The sequence below is a fragment of the Colletotrichum karsti genome (genome assembly GCF_011947395.1).
Source record: "Colletotrichum karsti strain CkLH20 chromosome Unknown Scaffold8, whole genome shotgun sequence".
Taxonomy (NCBI): domain Eukaryota; kingdom Fungi; phylum Ascomycota; class Sordariomycetes; order Glomerellales; family Glomerellaceae; genus Colletotrichum; species Colletotrichum karsti.
Window position 1 is genome coordinate 811,857 of NW_024065908.1, and position 16,558 is coordinate 828,414.

The 16,558-nt window shown below is 57.0% G+C and overlaps 4 protein-coding genes across 4 annotated transcripts; 1 reads left to right on the forward strand and 3 right to left on the reverse strand.

Annotated features, from left to right (window-relative positions):
• Nucleotides 1-22: 22 nt before the first annotated feature.
• Nucleotides 23-1,752, reverse strand: CkaCkLH20_03365 (tannase and feruloyl esterase; the record flags this gene model as incomplete). The annotated part of the gene is made up of 3 exons (XM_038886084.1): nt 23-114; nt 170-656; nt 715-1,752. The coding sequence occupies 3 exons, from the start codon at nt 1,750-1,752 to the stop codon at nt 23-25; spliced, it is 1,617 nt and encodes a 538-aa protein (XP_038748593.1).
• Nucleotides 1,753-2,281: 529 nt separating this feature from the next.
• On the reverse strand, nt 2,282-4,486 carry CkaCkLH20_03366 (Ppx/GppA phosphatase; the record flags this gene model as incomplete). The annotated part of the gene is made up of 3 exons (XM_038886085.1): nt 2,282-2,477; nt 2,540-4,060; nt 4,380-4,486. 3 exons carry the CDS (start codon nt 4,484-4,486, stop codon nt 2,282-2,284), a joined length of 1,824 nt encoding a protein of 607 aa, XP_038748594.1.
• A 1,775-nt stretch (nt 4,487-6,261) lies between these two features.
• CkaCkLH20_03367 (uncharacterized protein) lies at nt 6,262-7,640 on the reverse strand (the record flags this gene model as incomplete). The annotated part of the gene is made up of 2 exons (XM_038886086.1): nt 6,262-7,265; nt 7,316-7,640. The coding sequence occupies 2 exons, from the start codon at nt 7,638-7,640 to the stop codon at nt 6,262-6,264; spliced, it is 1,329 nt and encodes a 442-aa protein (XP_038748595.1).
• A 5,064-nt stretch (nt 7,641-12,704) lies between these two features.
• On the forward strand, nt 12,705-14,630 carry CkaCkLH20_03368 (uncharacterized protein; the record flags this gene model as incomplete). The annotated part of the gene is made up of 1 exon (XM_038886087.1): nt 12,705-14,630. The coding sequence occupies one exon, from the start codon at nt 12,705-12,707 to the stop codon at nt 14,628-14,630; it is 1,926 nt and encodes a 641-aa protein (XP_038748596.1).
• Between the last annotated feature and the right edge of the window lie 1,928 nt (nt 14,631-16,558).

The window sequence follows — 16,558 nt, forward strand, 5'->3', positions numbered from 1 at the left end:
TTCAACCAGACAGAAATAAGCTCTAGTCGATCGGCAACACACACTCCCACGCCGTCGACAAATTCGAGTTCGTCAACCCATCCCACCGACTCTCAAGAGGATACGGACAATATTCTGCAACAAGTTAGCAAACCCAGTCCAAAGAAAGGGGGGAAGGGAATACACTCACTCCTCTCAGCCACAACCTCCCCACCACCAACATCACCACCCTCATACCCCGCCCCCACAATCTCATCAACCCTCGTCCCATTCTCAACCCACGCAACAAGCGCCATCAACGCGTTCCCTCTCCCATCCAGCCTCTCCCCGTCCAACGGCCACGTCTGCCCGATACTCCACGCGCCCCGGCCCCCGCTGCAATGCCTCATCCCCGGAATGAAAAATAACCTGTAAAACTCGTCCATCTCATCCAGCGTCAGGTTCGAGGTCGTCTGTACTTTGCCGAAGAACTCGGACGACAAAGCCGAGGTGACGGTCTGGTCCGCCCGACCGTGGTACGCGAGGACCTTGCCGCCCCGGGCGCGGAAGGCGGAGAGGTTCGTGAAGTCGGAGTTGACGCCGCCCGGGTTCAGGGAGACGGCGAATTCCATCTGGGAAGTGTCGAAGGCGTGGGGGGTCCAGGTGGTGTCGTTGTACACGGCGCCCCTCCAGAAGTCCTGCCGAAACATGTAACGTCAGTGACAACTCACTGGAATAACGAAGATGATTTCGTACCTGAAGAATGGTATACTCCAACTCCGGCCGTCCATCCACAACATTATCCGAAAACACGCCCGTATCACTCCCGATCTCAAAAGCAGGATACACGATCCTCCCCCCCTCATCCGCAACCGGCTCATACGCCCTCCTCACAGACCCGACCTGCGCCGCCCCCAAACACACATCCTCCCCCAGCACCCCCGTCCCGCAAGCCAGAACCTGCGGATCGAACCGATGCCTCGCCGGCTCGTCAATAACCCCATCCACAACCCCGTCGAGCCCGTCCAACATCGCAACCTGCGCCGCCACCACCGCCCTCCACTGCTCCGGCCTCACGTACGCGGGCGAGCCGATGTCCGGCCACCCCACCCGCCTGGCAAGAATCCCCTTGGACGCCACGATCCGCAACCAGTCCACCCCCGGCGCGCCCACGAGCACCCCGTCAAAGTCGTCCGGGTACAGCGCGGCCTCCTGCAGGCCCTGTCGCCCGCCGGTGCTGCAGCCCTGGTAATACCTCTTCGTCGCCTCGCAGCCGTAGTACGTCCTCACGACATCCCTCGCGACCGCCGCCTCGACGTGGATCGCGCGGTGTCCAAAGTCCTCGATCACGCCCTCCTTGCCCAGGAAGAGCTCGTGCCCCGCGGCCCCGTCGTGGCCCGCGTTCGTCCCGAAGGCGGCGAAGGAGAGGCGGGTGCCGCTCTGGAGGACGGGGTAGTCCACGCAGCCGCCGATGCCGCCCGTGCCCGAGGCCAGGAGGCGCGAGTTCCAGGTCGCCGGGTCGGGGAGCCAGGCCTCGACGCGGACGGAGCTGGAGGGGGATGTCGGGACGTCGAGGACGAGGCGGCAGATGGGGACGGGGGGAGTTACGTTGAAGGAAGGGCCGCCGCCGCAGGAGGGGACTGTGTTGGGGAGGGGGATGGGCTCGTTGCCGTTGCGGTGCTCGGCTGTGATGACTGTTGCGTTTGGGATTGTGAAGGTTGAGGGTTTGCAGGTGGCTGCCGCGGAGGCGATGCCAATGAGGGATGAGAGAGTGATTATCGAGTGTAGTTTCATTTTGGAGGCTATTGAGACTGCGTTTACCGAATCGAAGAAGCACAAGGGTCCCAGATATGCGTGAAGTCGAGGAAGACGCATCTACCTTTCCACATATACCCAAAACTCATCGGCCTGGCATCTTACCCTGGGAATAACGACGTCTTGAAGCCGGTGCTCTCGTCTTCGGCGTTCGGCGCCGAGGTCCGTGAAGACGACCGGTGATGTTTCTTCGAAGATCTGGGATCTACTTACCCCGCGCGGGGTCGGTATATGCAATGCAACAAAATCCTCTTCGACGCGGTTCTTCAATTGAGTAAGCATGTTTTTCAAAGCTGAGAGCAACTTGTGTTTGCGGGTCTTGATCACGTACCGCTTTGGCCGGACCTGTACTTAGTATCGTGGAGTTAGCCTGTGGATGTAGTCAAATAAGACTTCCCGACCGGTAACTCGTAGCTTTGATCGGAACGCCAGACTTCTTCAAAACAAACAGGATTGAGCGTAGGGACGTCTAGTAAGGAGGGGTATATTTCATCAAAAAGTTCATCAACTACTTCATCTCCTGGATCCTGACCGTGACCCTCTTCTCCGGCTTCGTCCCGTCCTTGCGCTTCTTCCCCACGTTCGCCAGACGCGCCAGGATGTCCTCCGGATCTATGCCCACGGCGGCGCCGGGCGCGGCGTGGACGATGAGGTCGATCCGCGCCCTCTTCTTGTCCGGATCTATCGTCTGCGTGGCCTCAAATCTGCTCAACGTCGTCAGCTTCACGTTCATAAGTCCGTCCTCCCATGATGTTTCTCAACATACCTCAAAGTCGATTGCAGCTCGTCCACGGTCTTGGGCCACGCCGGCACCAGGTCCACAATGACCGCCGCGACCGCACCTAGATACTCCGCCCAGAACACGCTCTCCAGCTTCGCCGCCGCCACCATGCTCTTCAGGTTCCCGTACAACTGCGCGTCGATCGGCCCCAGATTCGACCCCCACCTCGCGCAGACCGTCAGGCCCAAGACGGCCCTCGCGAGGTGCGTCAGCCCCGGGGCGCTGGGGTCCCGCGTGACGGTCTCGTGCAGGGCGTACGAGGCGTTGGCGTCGTCGTCCTCGCCCTGGTGGATCCAGATCTGCTTGGCGAACAGCGGACCGAGGCCGAGCGAGAAGACGGTGGGGGTGCGCGAGACGTCGACGTTCTTGGGCACGGCGCCGTAGAGGGTCCTCAGCACGGCCTGGGCGACGGCCAGCTCCGAGTCCTCGACGGAGGGCTGGGCGAGGGCGTAGCCGGCGAGGGCCTCGAGGGGGTTGCTCTCGCGGACGCTCTTGGGGAGCTTCATCAGCAGGGCGCCGTCGCGGTTGGAGCCGCCGCAGAAGGTGACGGTGCGCAGGTGGGGGACGGTGCGGATGAAGGCCTCGACGACCTCGATGATGGCGGGGAACTGCTGCCGCCGGCGCTTCGACATGCCGTAGATCTTGCCCTCGTGCTCGCGGTTGACGCGGCGCATCTTTTTCGTCTGCTTGAAGAACTCGCCCGACACCGTGTACGTGCCGACCGACGGGATCGGGTACGGCTGGATCGGGTCGTTGTGCTGCAGCATGCACCCGTAGCCCCTGAAGCCGCCGCCGCAGAGATAGGCGTCGATGCCGCCCGGGACGACCCCGTTCGCCTCGCCTCCCGCGGCGTTCCACTCATCTTTGGACTTTGCCAGGGCGGGGAACTTGTCGCAGAGCTTGGCAAAGGCGCTCTGCATGCTCGCGTTGAGCTTCTGCTTCTCCATCGTCTGGACCTCCTCCGACTGGCCCTCGAGGATGCGGATCAAGCGCGCGGCGCCAAAGGGCAAGCTCTCGCCGGCGAGCGCGGCGGCGATCTCGTAGTCTGGGAGGCGGGTGTCGACCCAGGTCATCTGCACGGAGCCGCCGCCGAGGTCGAGGAACAGACCGCCGCGGGCGACGTCGACAAAGGCGGAGCGGGAGCCCATGACGGCGCCGAAGAGGGTCTCGACCTCGGGGGCGAGGACGTGGACGCCAATGTCGGCGGCCTCGCGGATGGCCTTGAGCATGTCGCCGGCGTTGGCGGCGCGGCGCATGGCCTCGGTGGCCAGGACGGAGAAGTGGGCCGGGGGCACGCCATAGGAGACGGCGATGCGGCGGAAGCGGGCGAGGGTCTCGGCGACCTTTGTGATGGTCTCGGGTGGGAAGGTCAGGGGTTCGGAGGCGGCGGTGGAGGAGGAGTTGAGGGCGTCGAAGAGGGAGATGCCGGCTCGTTCGCGGTAGATCGGGCGGAGGAGACGGGTCTGTGGCGGGGTGAGGTCCGAGATGGAGAAGCGGATTCCATTGCTGCGGGGGCCACGGGCGGCCGCCTAGTCAGCGGGAGCTAGATTTATTAGGTGGACAGAGAAGGATTGGCCAGGCGGTTGATTGAAAGTTGCGTCTTTTTTGGGCATTGTGGAGGGTAGCATCGATCGAGGGCAAATCCCCCCAGATCGAAAGGCAGGCAAGGCAAGCAGCAGGAAAAAGCAAACATGAACGGGAAGATCCCGCCCGCTGCGCTGCGAGGCGATGTGCGCACAGAGGCTGAAGAATCGCTGCCGCCGCGGCGGAGCGAGCGAGAAAAGAAAGAAAACCAAAACCTCAGATTCTGGAAATATCGACTGACCTGCCCATATCAACCAGAGCGTACAGGTGATTGGGGCCTGCGGGGTCCCATCTTGGCAGCCGCTGCTCGAAGTTGTCGAGCGTTATGATGTCAGTGCTGGAAGCCATGGCGACCAGGCAAGGAAGGGAGGGGTTTTGATTCTTTGGGGTAGTATTTCGGGTTTCGGGAAGTGATCTGATGCTCAAAGCGGTTCTGCAGAGGGCTTGTTTCCAAGGGTTTCGGCAGCCGACATCTGGGTTTTCCGGAGGTGTGTCTTGTCTACGTCCGGTCTCTGCGCGGCGTGATATATATGTGTGCGTGTTGGCAGTGTAGGGCAGACCGACGAGATGCGTGACTGGTGTTTGGAGAGTCAGAAGTGGAAGTGAGGAGACGACGGGAAGTCCCTTAGATATGGGGCAACTGTTGGTGGATTATCAGCAAGAAAGAGAGAGAGAGAGGGAGAGAGACAGATGGCCCAGAACCAGAGCCAGAACCCACCATCTCTTATGCGTTCCCGTCCCGTCTAAATATCTGTCTCCTTTGCCTCTGGTGCAGTTGGAAAACAACCTGACCGACCTACCTTACCTTACTGCCTGGTAACCTAATACATGCCCAGCTGGAACGGACCACGCTAGGTACCTTGAAGTAAGGTGAGGTAGTTGAGACGGCCATGTGAAGTGAGGCAAGGTCCCTTCATCTGTTGTTAATTAGTAGAGGGAAAAAACAATCAGAAAAAGGCCGCATCTGAAGTAAACCAAGTCCAGGTCAGGAAAGTACAGCGAGGACGAAGGCCGCTAGTAGACGCAAACAATGATGCACATCACAGAAACCCTGGGCCGCTTTCCCTTGGACACTCACTCACTGGGACTGGGGGCCCGGCTAGCACATGTTGACTGACCAGGCGCACGAAATTCCCCCACTTGGAGAACCACCTTTTCACCTCTCACATCACTCCGTCCTTCACATTCACACTCACACACCAGAACCCCTCCTCCTCTTTTCAGGGCGCTCAAGAGAGACACGACAGACAAGCCTGTCAGACTCGGTTCAACCGCATCGTCTCACTCCCCGTCCCTCCAGCTCCGTCCTTGGCCTACCGTCCTCTCGTGCGAAAATGTGAATCATCCCCTCCACGAGGTTGGTCCGTATCATCCCAGGGATGCCCGCCCGGAGCCGCTGCGACGTAGGGATGAGGGGTCGCGTGACGGGACCACTGACTGACGCCTGGGCTACACAAGACGCACGACTGCAGTTGGACGCATCTCTTCATGCGGGTCAGCCACGGTCGCCGCCTGCCACCGCTCGTTTGCCGGATGGTGATGCTGCTGACTGGACCAGAGTCTGCCGCTTCAGGCAATGACATGTTGTTGGTCTGTCTAGCTCGCTTGTATCGGCTTGGTCATCTTCTTCCCTGCTCTTCGGTTACACAATCATAGCCCGCCCTCCTTGGACCGAACCGACGGCGACAAGGCGGCCAATGGGCACCCGATTGCCACCCCCGCGACGACGTGCTCCGGCGGCCGAGCGGACTCGTCCGTCCGGCATGAGCTGGCTGGGTCTGCCCCGAAGAAACGAGAATTTCACCGAAGTGAGGGGTTTTGTGCTTCAGTCATCACGACGTTGTCAATGACAAGTCAGACGTCAGTGAACATCAAGAGCTTGAGCCGCCTGGGCCCGGGTTTCACGCAACAGAGTTCAGGGCGAGCGACGGTCTTGTTCTGGCTGACATGAGACGGCCTGATATGATATCCCTTGCATGCAGATGGTACGTGACAGACGCCGATGAACCAACGTAAGCAACTAGCCCAATTGCCTAGACCCAACGCCTACATGTGGGTTGACATGTTGCATACGACCCGAAAAGAAAATCATTCGAAAAAAAAGTCACCCGTTTCGTGTTGCATCATGGCCATATTGTCGCCCTCATCGCGTCTTCGTACGCCTCATGCTTTCCGTAGAGAGTCGTGAAGTCGTCTTTCCACGCAATCGTGTCTCCTGGAGGATGTGGCACTGCCTCTGGGCCCGACCCGAACGCGTACGAACGCCGCAGTGCAAGATTCCACCCAAAGCTGCTCGCGCCCACGCCTGCTACCAGCCCGGCCCTCAGCATTATCTCATAGTCGACCAGACTGCGTTGGTCCCAGGTGAATGCGTCCAGAATTTCCAGCTCCTTCTTGTCTAGAATATCCCTTTTGGTCACGACGGTGACGTTGAAGTCCTCGGCACGTTCCGCAAAAGCCGTGATGTTCTTCGGTGTTGCTCCAGACGCAAGGAAGGCCACATGTGACCTCGAGTCCGACAGGAAATGGAAGTAATCGGCAGCCTGTGTGACGTAGTCCGGGAACCTCTCATTCACGTCCTCCTCCGTCCGTAAGTGAATTCCAACAAAGCTCTCAGGGTGATACCGTGTTCGCGGATCGAGGTTTAGTCTGAACCGAAGAGCGAGCGTGAAGAGTGCCGATGCAGCAAGCCGTCGGGCATCCTGGCGTATGCGCAGAATCCGCCCGAATGACGAGGCCACCGCCGCGGTATCATTCGCTGTCGGCCATGTCCAGCGCGTATGTCTGAGATGAACGCGCAGAGGGTACTCTCTTGTTTCAGGAGGCGACTTCTGGTCTAGAAATGCCCGGAACTGCTTGCTCCAACCCTTCGGATTCTCGAGGACCGTCCCGTTGACAAATTCGCCATTCGTATCCGATATTGCGAATTCAATGGCGTTGGCGACGCTTGGAACATTATAGAGATCGTTGAACGAGTTGTACAATTTGAGTTGAGGACAGTGGGCCGATAGGATGTGGTGGAGGTGCTCAGTATCGAAGAGGTAGTCGAGTGGCTTACCACGCTGTGATACAATATCCTGGATATTCTCTTCGGAGCGAGGTATGATGTCGGGCAAAACCAACTCAGCTATCAATTGTCAGAGACCGTAATCTTCTTCATAGCCAGCGACTGCTTACCCCCTGCCTCAATGGCGAATCGAATGCAGTGTAGGTAGGCATTACGAACGACGCCAATGCCTGCATGCACGGTATCGCAGCTCATGACCAAGCCAGGTGTCCATTTCTTGCTCGTGCAGAGATTGTTGATAGCGTTGCCGTCGAATTTGCCGTCGATTTCGTGTTCGAGAAAGTCGGCGATAAATAGCTTTCTTTGACTGCGGAACCTCCGAGTCGCCTCTTCGACTTGCTGGCGGGAAATCCCCAAGTACCAGACCGACCAAACAATCAAAACGATCGGCCCTACGACCTTCGCGAACTGGCTAATGGACGACGAGGCGAGCATGATGAGCCTCTGGACGACGTAGTCGTGCTATTGCAACGGGAAAGTATGAAGACGACACCTGTCTGACGAGGAGGAGAGCGTCAAAGAAAACTCCCAGCTCATCGAGGGCGAGATGGCTGGAATGAAGTGGCTCGCCATGGCTCAAGGCGAGAGAAATGTGGCGTACGCTGTTGTTCTTGGAATGGCATGGCGTGAATCGACAGATATTGAAGGGATGAGATTGGTGATAGCGCGGCCGCCGATAGACTGCTAGTCTGTATTTGGAGTTTTTTTGGCGTTTCTCAAGCTGCCACAACAGCTTTCCCTCTGACAGGACCTCTGATGAACCGCTTGGTAGAAAAGAGACGAACACTATAGTAGCTTAGGTAACTTGGGATGTACCGGTTGCGGCTCTTGTCATGATGTCGACTTAGACAAAGCCGAAAGCCCGCGGGGACTCTCCGGCTCGACTAAGACGGCCCTTGTCTTGCGTGAGTGTAGGAATGTAAGTCCAACGGGAACCATCCCTCGGCATACTGATTCTGTTAATCTGGGACCTGACTGTGATTGTCTGGACGAGAGGTTCAAAATCGAGCAAACAGCAACGGCTCTCCCCCCAGAGCATACCACCGCGAAGGCGATGCAGTTATAGTCTGATTATATCGCTCTCAATGTTGAGATGACGGACAGGGCAACTATCATCGTGCTTTCCATAGTATGAGCCCGCGAACTCGTTGCGGGAAGCTAAGGTATCTGAGCAGGTGGTCGTTGAGTGTTGCCGGTAGCTGGCCATGCATGCGCAACGGCACCCGGTATGTGCTGTGGGGCACACGGCGTTACAGCATCTTCGATTCCATACTTTCTGGATCTCAGCGGCGTTGAGAACCATGCGGTCCGACAAATGGCAACATACGCTCTCATTGGTCGTCGCCGTTCTGATGTAGCCGTTGTGGTTCATTTCTCATTTGACTTGGATGTGTTCCGCAGCGTTGACCATGCTGATTCGCTGTTTGAAACAAGCCTGGAAGAACGAAAGTGAGGGCGTCGAAATTTGACACGATGCCTCATCTGGAGATGGAGGAAAGCTGCTGCGGGATAGTGCTGCTGGATGGATCTCGTGGTCGAAACCCAGGTGCTCCAGACGCAGAACGGCAAGAGACATTGCTTCCGCATGAAGTCCACAGTCCTTGCATGTGGGCGGATCTCGATGCTTCAGCTGCAGCGTCGCAATAGACGTGCTGATCACCGTCGAAGGCTTGTCACTTTTTTCCGACTGCAAAGGCCATTCTCGACCTGGTTCGGGTTGGCAGGCAAGCCCACGTAGAGTGGGATGGTAGAATCAGGCGGCGCCCCTGTTCTTGCCGGCGTGGTTGCGGTAGGTATGTCAACCAACCCACTTGCTGAGTTAGGAAGGGTTCTTAGGTCTCTGAGGTCTGGAGGGATTTGGAGCAGCTGATAAGGTGGATGGCAAGTCCAGGAAGGGCTCACCGCATCGTGACCCCATCGTCGTGCAGACCGAAGCAGGCATGGAAGCCGGCGAGTGCGGCATGTTGTGCTTCGATTGGTTCGACGTCCAGCGACCTTGGTGCGAATGACAGAGGTAAGGACAAGGGCAGCAGAAGCGGCACGACGCAACGCACCGCAGAATTCTCACTCGTCTTCGCAGCGTGTAGAACCGTTTGTGTGTTTCGCGCGAGCCGCGAGACTCGTATTGGTATGGTTTATGGCCCTCCCTGTCTCCCAGCCTCCAGGCAAAGTGACCTGTAGGAACGGTAGGTAGACCTGGTGTTAGTGCCGGCCAGGATTGAGAAGGTGTCCTTCCCTTGGTCGCATTGTGCTTTGCGCAGAGGCACATCTGGATTTGGGTTGGTTGAAGACTGTTAATTGCTCCTGGCAACAGGGGAGTAGAAAACTCGGGCCTTTCTCATGAATCAGTCGCCGTGAAAATGGTGTTTGCACCAAGAGTGGTTGGAGTCAAATGAGGTAGCCAGGCAGTTCAGAGTTGAGGTGAGAAAGTTCTCTGGTGGTCGTTTCCTCGCCGGCCTAAGCGCAACCGTTCCTGCCAGGTGCATTGGATCTTCACATTGGATCACATCGAAAGGGCAATGGCAGCTGCGGGGAGGTGCCTTCCTGCTTCTATCCCAATTCTAATACGGAAAGCGTTGTGGTGTAATGACGGCCGGCCTGGACCTGCCGCAAAGCACACACAGTCTGGGCTTCATCGTCCCAATCAAGACCCGGGAAACGCGAACGCGACCCACAAATCGAAAACTCCACTTCAACGCGCTTCGACGCGTCTAAGTCGCGTACAAGTCGCGATTTTCCACTTCACAACTGGGCAGTGAACATGCTTGTTGGATGCCGTTCAGGCGTCAGAATTTTCCCACCGCTCGCACGGATCACATCGATTCAGTTTCATCCATCTTCCCTTCCTTGAGTGACCCCGCCGAACGCTCCAAGCACCTCACTTGAACGGACGTCACTGCCCACATTTGTGATGCCATGAACCGCTGCCCGCCTCTCCGCGCTCACCTTAAACCTCACCGGGCTCATCGAACGCTTCACCTAGCGCTCACCCGCTTTCGCTCAACTCAACTCAACTCAATTCCGCGAGCCTGCTGGAAAATACTCAGGCCTCGAGATAAACAACTACTTGCTACGCCGCTCTTTTGTTTGTTCTAATTTCTACTTCAAGTCCATATTGCCGGCGCCATCGGCACATTCTGAATCACTCAACCACGCTCTCTTGAGACTGTCTCGCCCACGGCAAGATAGGTAGCTTCCCGACATCAACCACCATTAGCACCACGGCCCACCCGATCATCCATTTTGTGGCTTGCTAGCCGCTCGCTCTGTGCTTCGAGACTCTGTTCGTCCCAAGAACGAACGGCCGGCACGAATAGACCTATCGGTTGCATACGCAGAAACCAGCCTCTTGCGTTTCCCGGCCCCCGGTCCCAAGCGGCCGAGCGCACACCATACCACACCACCGCACAAGCTGCGAACCAGGAACCAGAGAACTACCTTCGAGAGCAATCAATCACCAGAGGGCAAACGCGCCCTATCCGAGTCCAGGAAGAGACCACGAACCTGCACGCACATCCAGCTGCCAGCATCATCTGGTTAATTGTCTCACCGCCCCCACAAGCCAAGCAACCTGGCCTATCCATCGCGAAACCTCCACTGCTCTAGTTGTCACGGTCTATCCCGACTCCCAGATCAGCTTGTTGGTGGGTGGTCTGTCTTTTTGTCTGTTGGATCAGCCGTCTGATCGAGTCCAGCTAGTTGCCGAAATAGCTTGGTTTCTGCTACGTCTGCTGCATCGCCTTTGCTGTTGCTGGTAGCTCTGTCATCAGCACCGCGGGGAGCTGCATTGCCTCAACCAACCCGACCCTTGGTTCGGCGCGCTTCTCAGACTTGACGCGCCTCGTACCTTGCCTTGCGCCTGCGAACGAAGAAATCGACCAACGAGGGCTCGGAGCTTTGCTTTGCTCTCTCATCCGGAGCAGACCCTCGTCGTCCGCTGCTCCATGATCCGCTGCACATGCACTCCTGTCGTGTCCGTCGACTAAGGTAGCTACACCATACACAACAGTGCATACGGAGTGCATGCACCTACTGCAATCACCGACACTCATCCCGCCGCTGCTGCCCTGTTCCCTTGAAGGACCTCTGCCACCCCTGCGAAGAGGGGATTCTTGGACGAGCCACGACTCCAACCAGACCCCGTCCCAAGAGCAGACGATCAGTCCTTCCACGGCGCTTCCAACTCGCGCACCTCACCGCACATCTTCAGGGTCCTCTCTGCGGATACCATACCTGACAGACAACCTACGAGACCACGAATACCCATCACTACGTTCACCCGGGACTCCACTCTGCCACATGCGCTGGTGAGCTTCTGGGCCTGTCTCGCGGCGCCATCGCTGGTCCGTCACTCACAGACTCTCCACTGTCACTCACCTCGAACGGCACGACTAGGTTCCCTTGGGCTTAGCCGAGTGGGGGATTCTAGCGTGCTCAACCGCTGTACAACGCCCCCCCGGCCACCAGGGCACGCTTTGCTGTTGACTACCTACACTACACGGGAGTTCAAGCGAGCAGTGTGCGAACTTGGAGGTACCTCGTTCGGTGTTCAAGGGCCTCTCACTGCAACCCTTGGGCACAGGCTTCGGGCTCAAGCGCAGGCACAGGTGTCTTCCCATTCGTATCCTGCGTCCCGCCCTGCCCCGACTCCCCCAGCGCAGAGGTTCGCGCCACCCGCTCACTCTCTTCTCCACCCCGCCCACCGTCGAGAGCTGCCATACATACTACACCGGTCCGCCTCAACCCAAGCCGCCCCGATCTTCCTCCTCCCACCCTCTCTTCACCACAGTCGTTCCTTTCGCAAACTATCAGCCGTCCTCGGTGGTGGGGGCGCGCTGCGATTCCCGACAAGTTTACGATCTCAAGCCAACCACCACCTCAAACAACGACGACGACGATAATACGTCTGTACGGCTCGCCGCCATATCTCATTTCCTTATCCTACAGCACTGCGCCAGTGTCGCGCTTGCGAACCCCGATATTATCTACGAACTATCTACGACCTCACTACGAAACGACGACAACGACGCGACGCTTTCTTTTTCTCTTTTCATCACGATAATTGCTTGGAAGCGTACGGCTTTACTGTCGAACAACCTCGAACCCAGACGAGGTCTTTGCCCTGTACTTGCTTTGTGCCAATCTTCGGAATTGCCTCGCCCAGTCAATTAGAGACGAAGCGTTCAGAGCAAACGTGCTGCGCGAATTGGCTATTCCGCGCGCACATCTTTCCGCGCGCAAATTTTGCGACAAGTTGGTATAGGATTTCATCGAGGTCGCATTGGTTTACGACTGTACCACGCGCTCTTACGCGAGCTTTTGGGAGGTTGAATTCCAACGTGTCTCAAACTACAGCCACAACAGTCAAGTTCCAGGAACGTGTCGCCTTTGTTCCCCGTTTGGCGCCTATCATCTTACTCCGCCTCGTGGAGTTTCGCACCCGTTTGCATTCTTTCGAGGGGCTTTCGCATGCCAGTTGCCCGTTGATCGTCAAGCAAGATGGACTCCCAGCATTCCGGAGCGGCGACGCTGCCAAAGGGCTTCCGTTTCCATGATCCAGATGTGAACCCCAAAACACCGGAGCCATCCGCCGTGGGTGAGGAATTGCAGCCACCTTCGCCGCCGCGTCCACGCTTCAAACTGAAAAGGCGCGTCGCCTCCAACTTGGCCGCTCCGACAAGTCAGTTTCTCGCGTCAGTCGCCGCCGCTGATGTGCCGATTCCAAGCATCGAAGAACCCGAAGCATCTCGCGCAAACATGCAGATATCCAGCATGACTTACCCGGTTATCCACAACCTCAAAGACTTGGAAGATCTCGGGTTACATAAAGTTCGCGGCAGACGTTTTTCTCCACCCAAAACGCCAGCACCCGGCGCCGCGCCATCGCTTTCCCCCAAACGATATCCCAACTGGTCCATTGACTCTGCTTTCAGCAGCGGCGAGTCAACCCCGGAATGCGAATCCAGCCGACCATCAACGGCACGATCCACCCAAACCAGCGCGTCTCTATTCAGTCGCTTCTCCCTGACGTCGGAGGACCTGCAATGCATCAGTCCCGAGACCGAAGCTTCGGATCACTTCCTCCATTTCGCGGACGATGTTGATGAGATCGTCGAAAAGCCAACCAACGCAAATGTAAAGAGGAGGAAGGCCCCCTGGACCAAGGCCATGAGCGACCACCTCTGGATGACCTACCTCATGTACCTTCAGGACCCCAAAGTCACCCCTTTCCGCACTGGGAAAAGTTGCATCCCTCCTCACGGAGTCTGTCTCCGTGTTGCGAGGGAAGCGAAAAGGAGTTGGAGAGGCCCCAAGGGCGCTAGAAAGTCGCTGAACCCGAAGAGCGGAAGCAATACCCCTACTGTGGAAGCACCAAGCACCTTTTTGCAGTGGCCACACACCTGCGCAGCTACTCGAGCGCATCTTAGGGAACTCTGCAAAATCAAGGCGGCTTCTTCATCGGCTCGGAAAACTCAATTTCTCGCTCACAGCCCAACACCTTTCGGCCGGACGGCGACGAGGTTCTGGAACCGGAGATCCACGCCGGCTCGGTCGCCATCCGTCTTCTCGGCCCACGACATGTCAATGTCTCTTACCCTCAGCACGTCTGAGGCCATGCAGCCTCAAGGACCTCTTGCACAGCTCACGAAGTCGAGCCCGGAACCCGTCGAAGAACCCATGACGGAACCTTTCCCTCCGCTCCCGGTAGATTTCTCCTGCCTCGACGTCCCTGCCGAACGTCCACGACTTGGATCCCCTTTTATGGCCAACAGCTACGGACCCAGCTCAACCGGCGCACTCTCGGCCGCGATATCTTCCATGCCCCAGAGACAGAATCAAAGTCTCGGCCATCGTCGCACTCTTCAGCCTCCAGCCCGCTTGACCAGGAGCAGGTCCAACACTCAGAAGCGGATTGGAAGACCAAGACTGGCGACACACGAACCGAAAAAGACCAAGCGGCCCAGTCTTGGCTCTGATCTGTGGAATGAGCCGTCTTCTTTTGACGACCTCCCAAGGACACCTCTGCTTCCAGACACGGAGTTCAGCTCGACAAACGGCAACATCCATGACGATCTGTTTGTCCCTCGAACCAATCTTGCTGGGCTCTTTACCGCTCCGATGCCAATTCCTTCGACTCGACCAGAGACTGCCGGGGCATCTCTGGCGCCTCCCAGCGCGCCTTTGCCACGTCTGGGATCGCCGTTCCCTGGATCCAACACGAGCTTCTCATTTCCCAACCGGCTCAGTCAGCCAGAGGAGTTCGACCACGGAACTATCCGCCCATTCGCGACGATTCAACAATCCGTCGACGGCGGATCTGCTCCGCCTCGCAACCTGGCCAACCGCCTGGCCTACATTGACGACCGTCTCAGGGAATTCAGACGCCGCGACAGCAACCGTCGCCGGTCTGAATCTCCCTTCTAGTGACCATTTCTTTTGTACACCCGCTACGCCCGATATTATCTGACGACTTTATGAGTTCATGCGAGTTTGCCTGATACCCATGTGGACAGACTCTTGCAGGGACATACCCCTCAACGGTACATAGACGACAGCATGTTTTGACGATGTTTTCCTTTACTTCACTTCTCATGGACACATTTGCTTCACATATCGAGGGGACGGAACCCTCTTGGCTTGGAGGACTAATTTCCACTTTGCTTGAGAAAGTGTGCGATTTGGACGTTACCCTCGTTTTTCTCGGCTCGCATTTGCAGCCCAACTTCCTGTTATGAAAACCATGACGAAGGACATGATGAAACGACACTCGACGAGGACGTCGGACATTTTCTTGTTTGTAATTACTGACGCATTGGCGGAATCTAAGGTCCCGGCATTGCTGTCAAGTGTGAGAGAGGAAAAATTCCTTGCAAAAGGAAGTCGAAAAAAGAAAAGAAGAAAAAACCTCGGAGCCGGGAATCAGAACCGGCATCGCTAGACGAATGGATACGATCTTTAGGCACACTGCAGCCCAAATGCAACAGGTCTTTGTGAGGTCTTCTGATGTCAGTCGACGCAGGTCGTCGTCAACAATTGACGCGTCCCCAGCCCACAGCAAACCAGTTTCGCCGTTTATGGTGAGAGATGTCAAGATGGAATGATTTGACGAGAGAGAATGTTGCAGGTAGAGGCCGAACCTATCACGGGTCGCCAAGACGGGTAGGTGTGATGATGCTGACCTCGGTTTGGTGCGTGCAGCCGACGCGATGAGGAGTGGTCGATGATACACTGCGTGTGTCTTTGGCCAGTATGATCGCACTCTTCTCGGATTTGTTTTGCGAAAGGACTGAAGTGGATTGGAGTGTCGCTGTCGATGTTGTGCGCTGAGGTGAAAATCATTGGCATGCCTGGAGGTCAGATAGGATGACGAAATGGCCGAATACTCCACGCGTCCAGTTCGCGCTGTCTGTTCTGCTTCTCCAAGACGAGGGAATCCCTCGACCTCGTCCATGGCATACCTAACCTCGCATACTCTGGAGAATGTGCAATGTGAGAGTCGTCTTCGGGCCCATTGCTCGGCCGAGAGTGATATATCCATACCAACGACCTCGAGGAACATGGAGTCGAAAAGAAAGGGAGAAGGAGCGGCGGCACCTTGACGACCTTCGCTCGGAGGTCATTCCGCAGCTCGGACGACGAGACATGCCGAACCCCCAACTTGTCCGATGAGCTCCTCTCCGTGAAAGGAAGCGACGATGCTTCTCCCAAGTCGGATATCCGGCGAGGGGGCCAAGGACATATATGGATCATAATAAGTCGGTCAATGGGGAAGGGAATCCGGACCATTTCCGTCTCGCGACATTGAAAGCCACGACACGCCAAAGAAACGTTCAGGTTAGTTAGAAGTTAGCCTAGCGATGGCGTTTTCGTCGTGGGCGAAAAAAAAAAGCCCCACGCGTTCGGCCCTCCGATGCTGGAATGTTTTCGATCCGGGACGGAAACGTGTTTCTTGGTCTTCGGTCTCGCATGGAGCGTCGAGGATAGGAAATCGTTCATGTTTAAGGAATGCTGCGATCTGATGGGGTCCTGGCGGGAACTACACCTCTCTGAATTCGGGACCCGAAAGATCCGAACCATGCCTCAAGCGCGCGAACTCCGTCATCTGATCTCTCTTCCCCCTCCCGTTTCCCGTTTCTAGTGGCTTGATTAAAGTCTAGTTTTTTTAAGCTTCAAGGCCGGCGGAGCGATTCACCGGCCGGAGAGGCTTTTGCCGTTTGGGCGCCGCTGGAATTGTGTAAATTACTGGCGCTGTCATACGAGGGAGCTTGGGTGGTGTTTTTACGCCAGTCTGGCGCGCGTCGATGAGGCGGTTCCTCAATGGTTTGCCATGCTTCTTAGTCCAGGTTTATTCT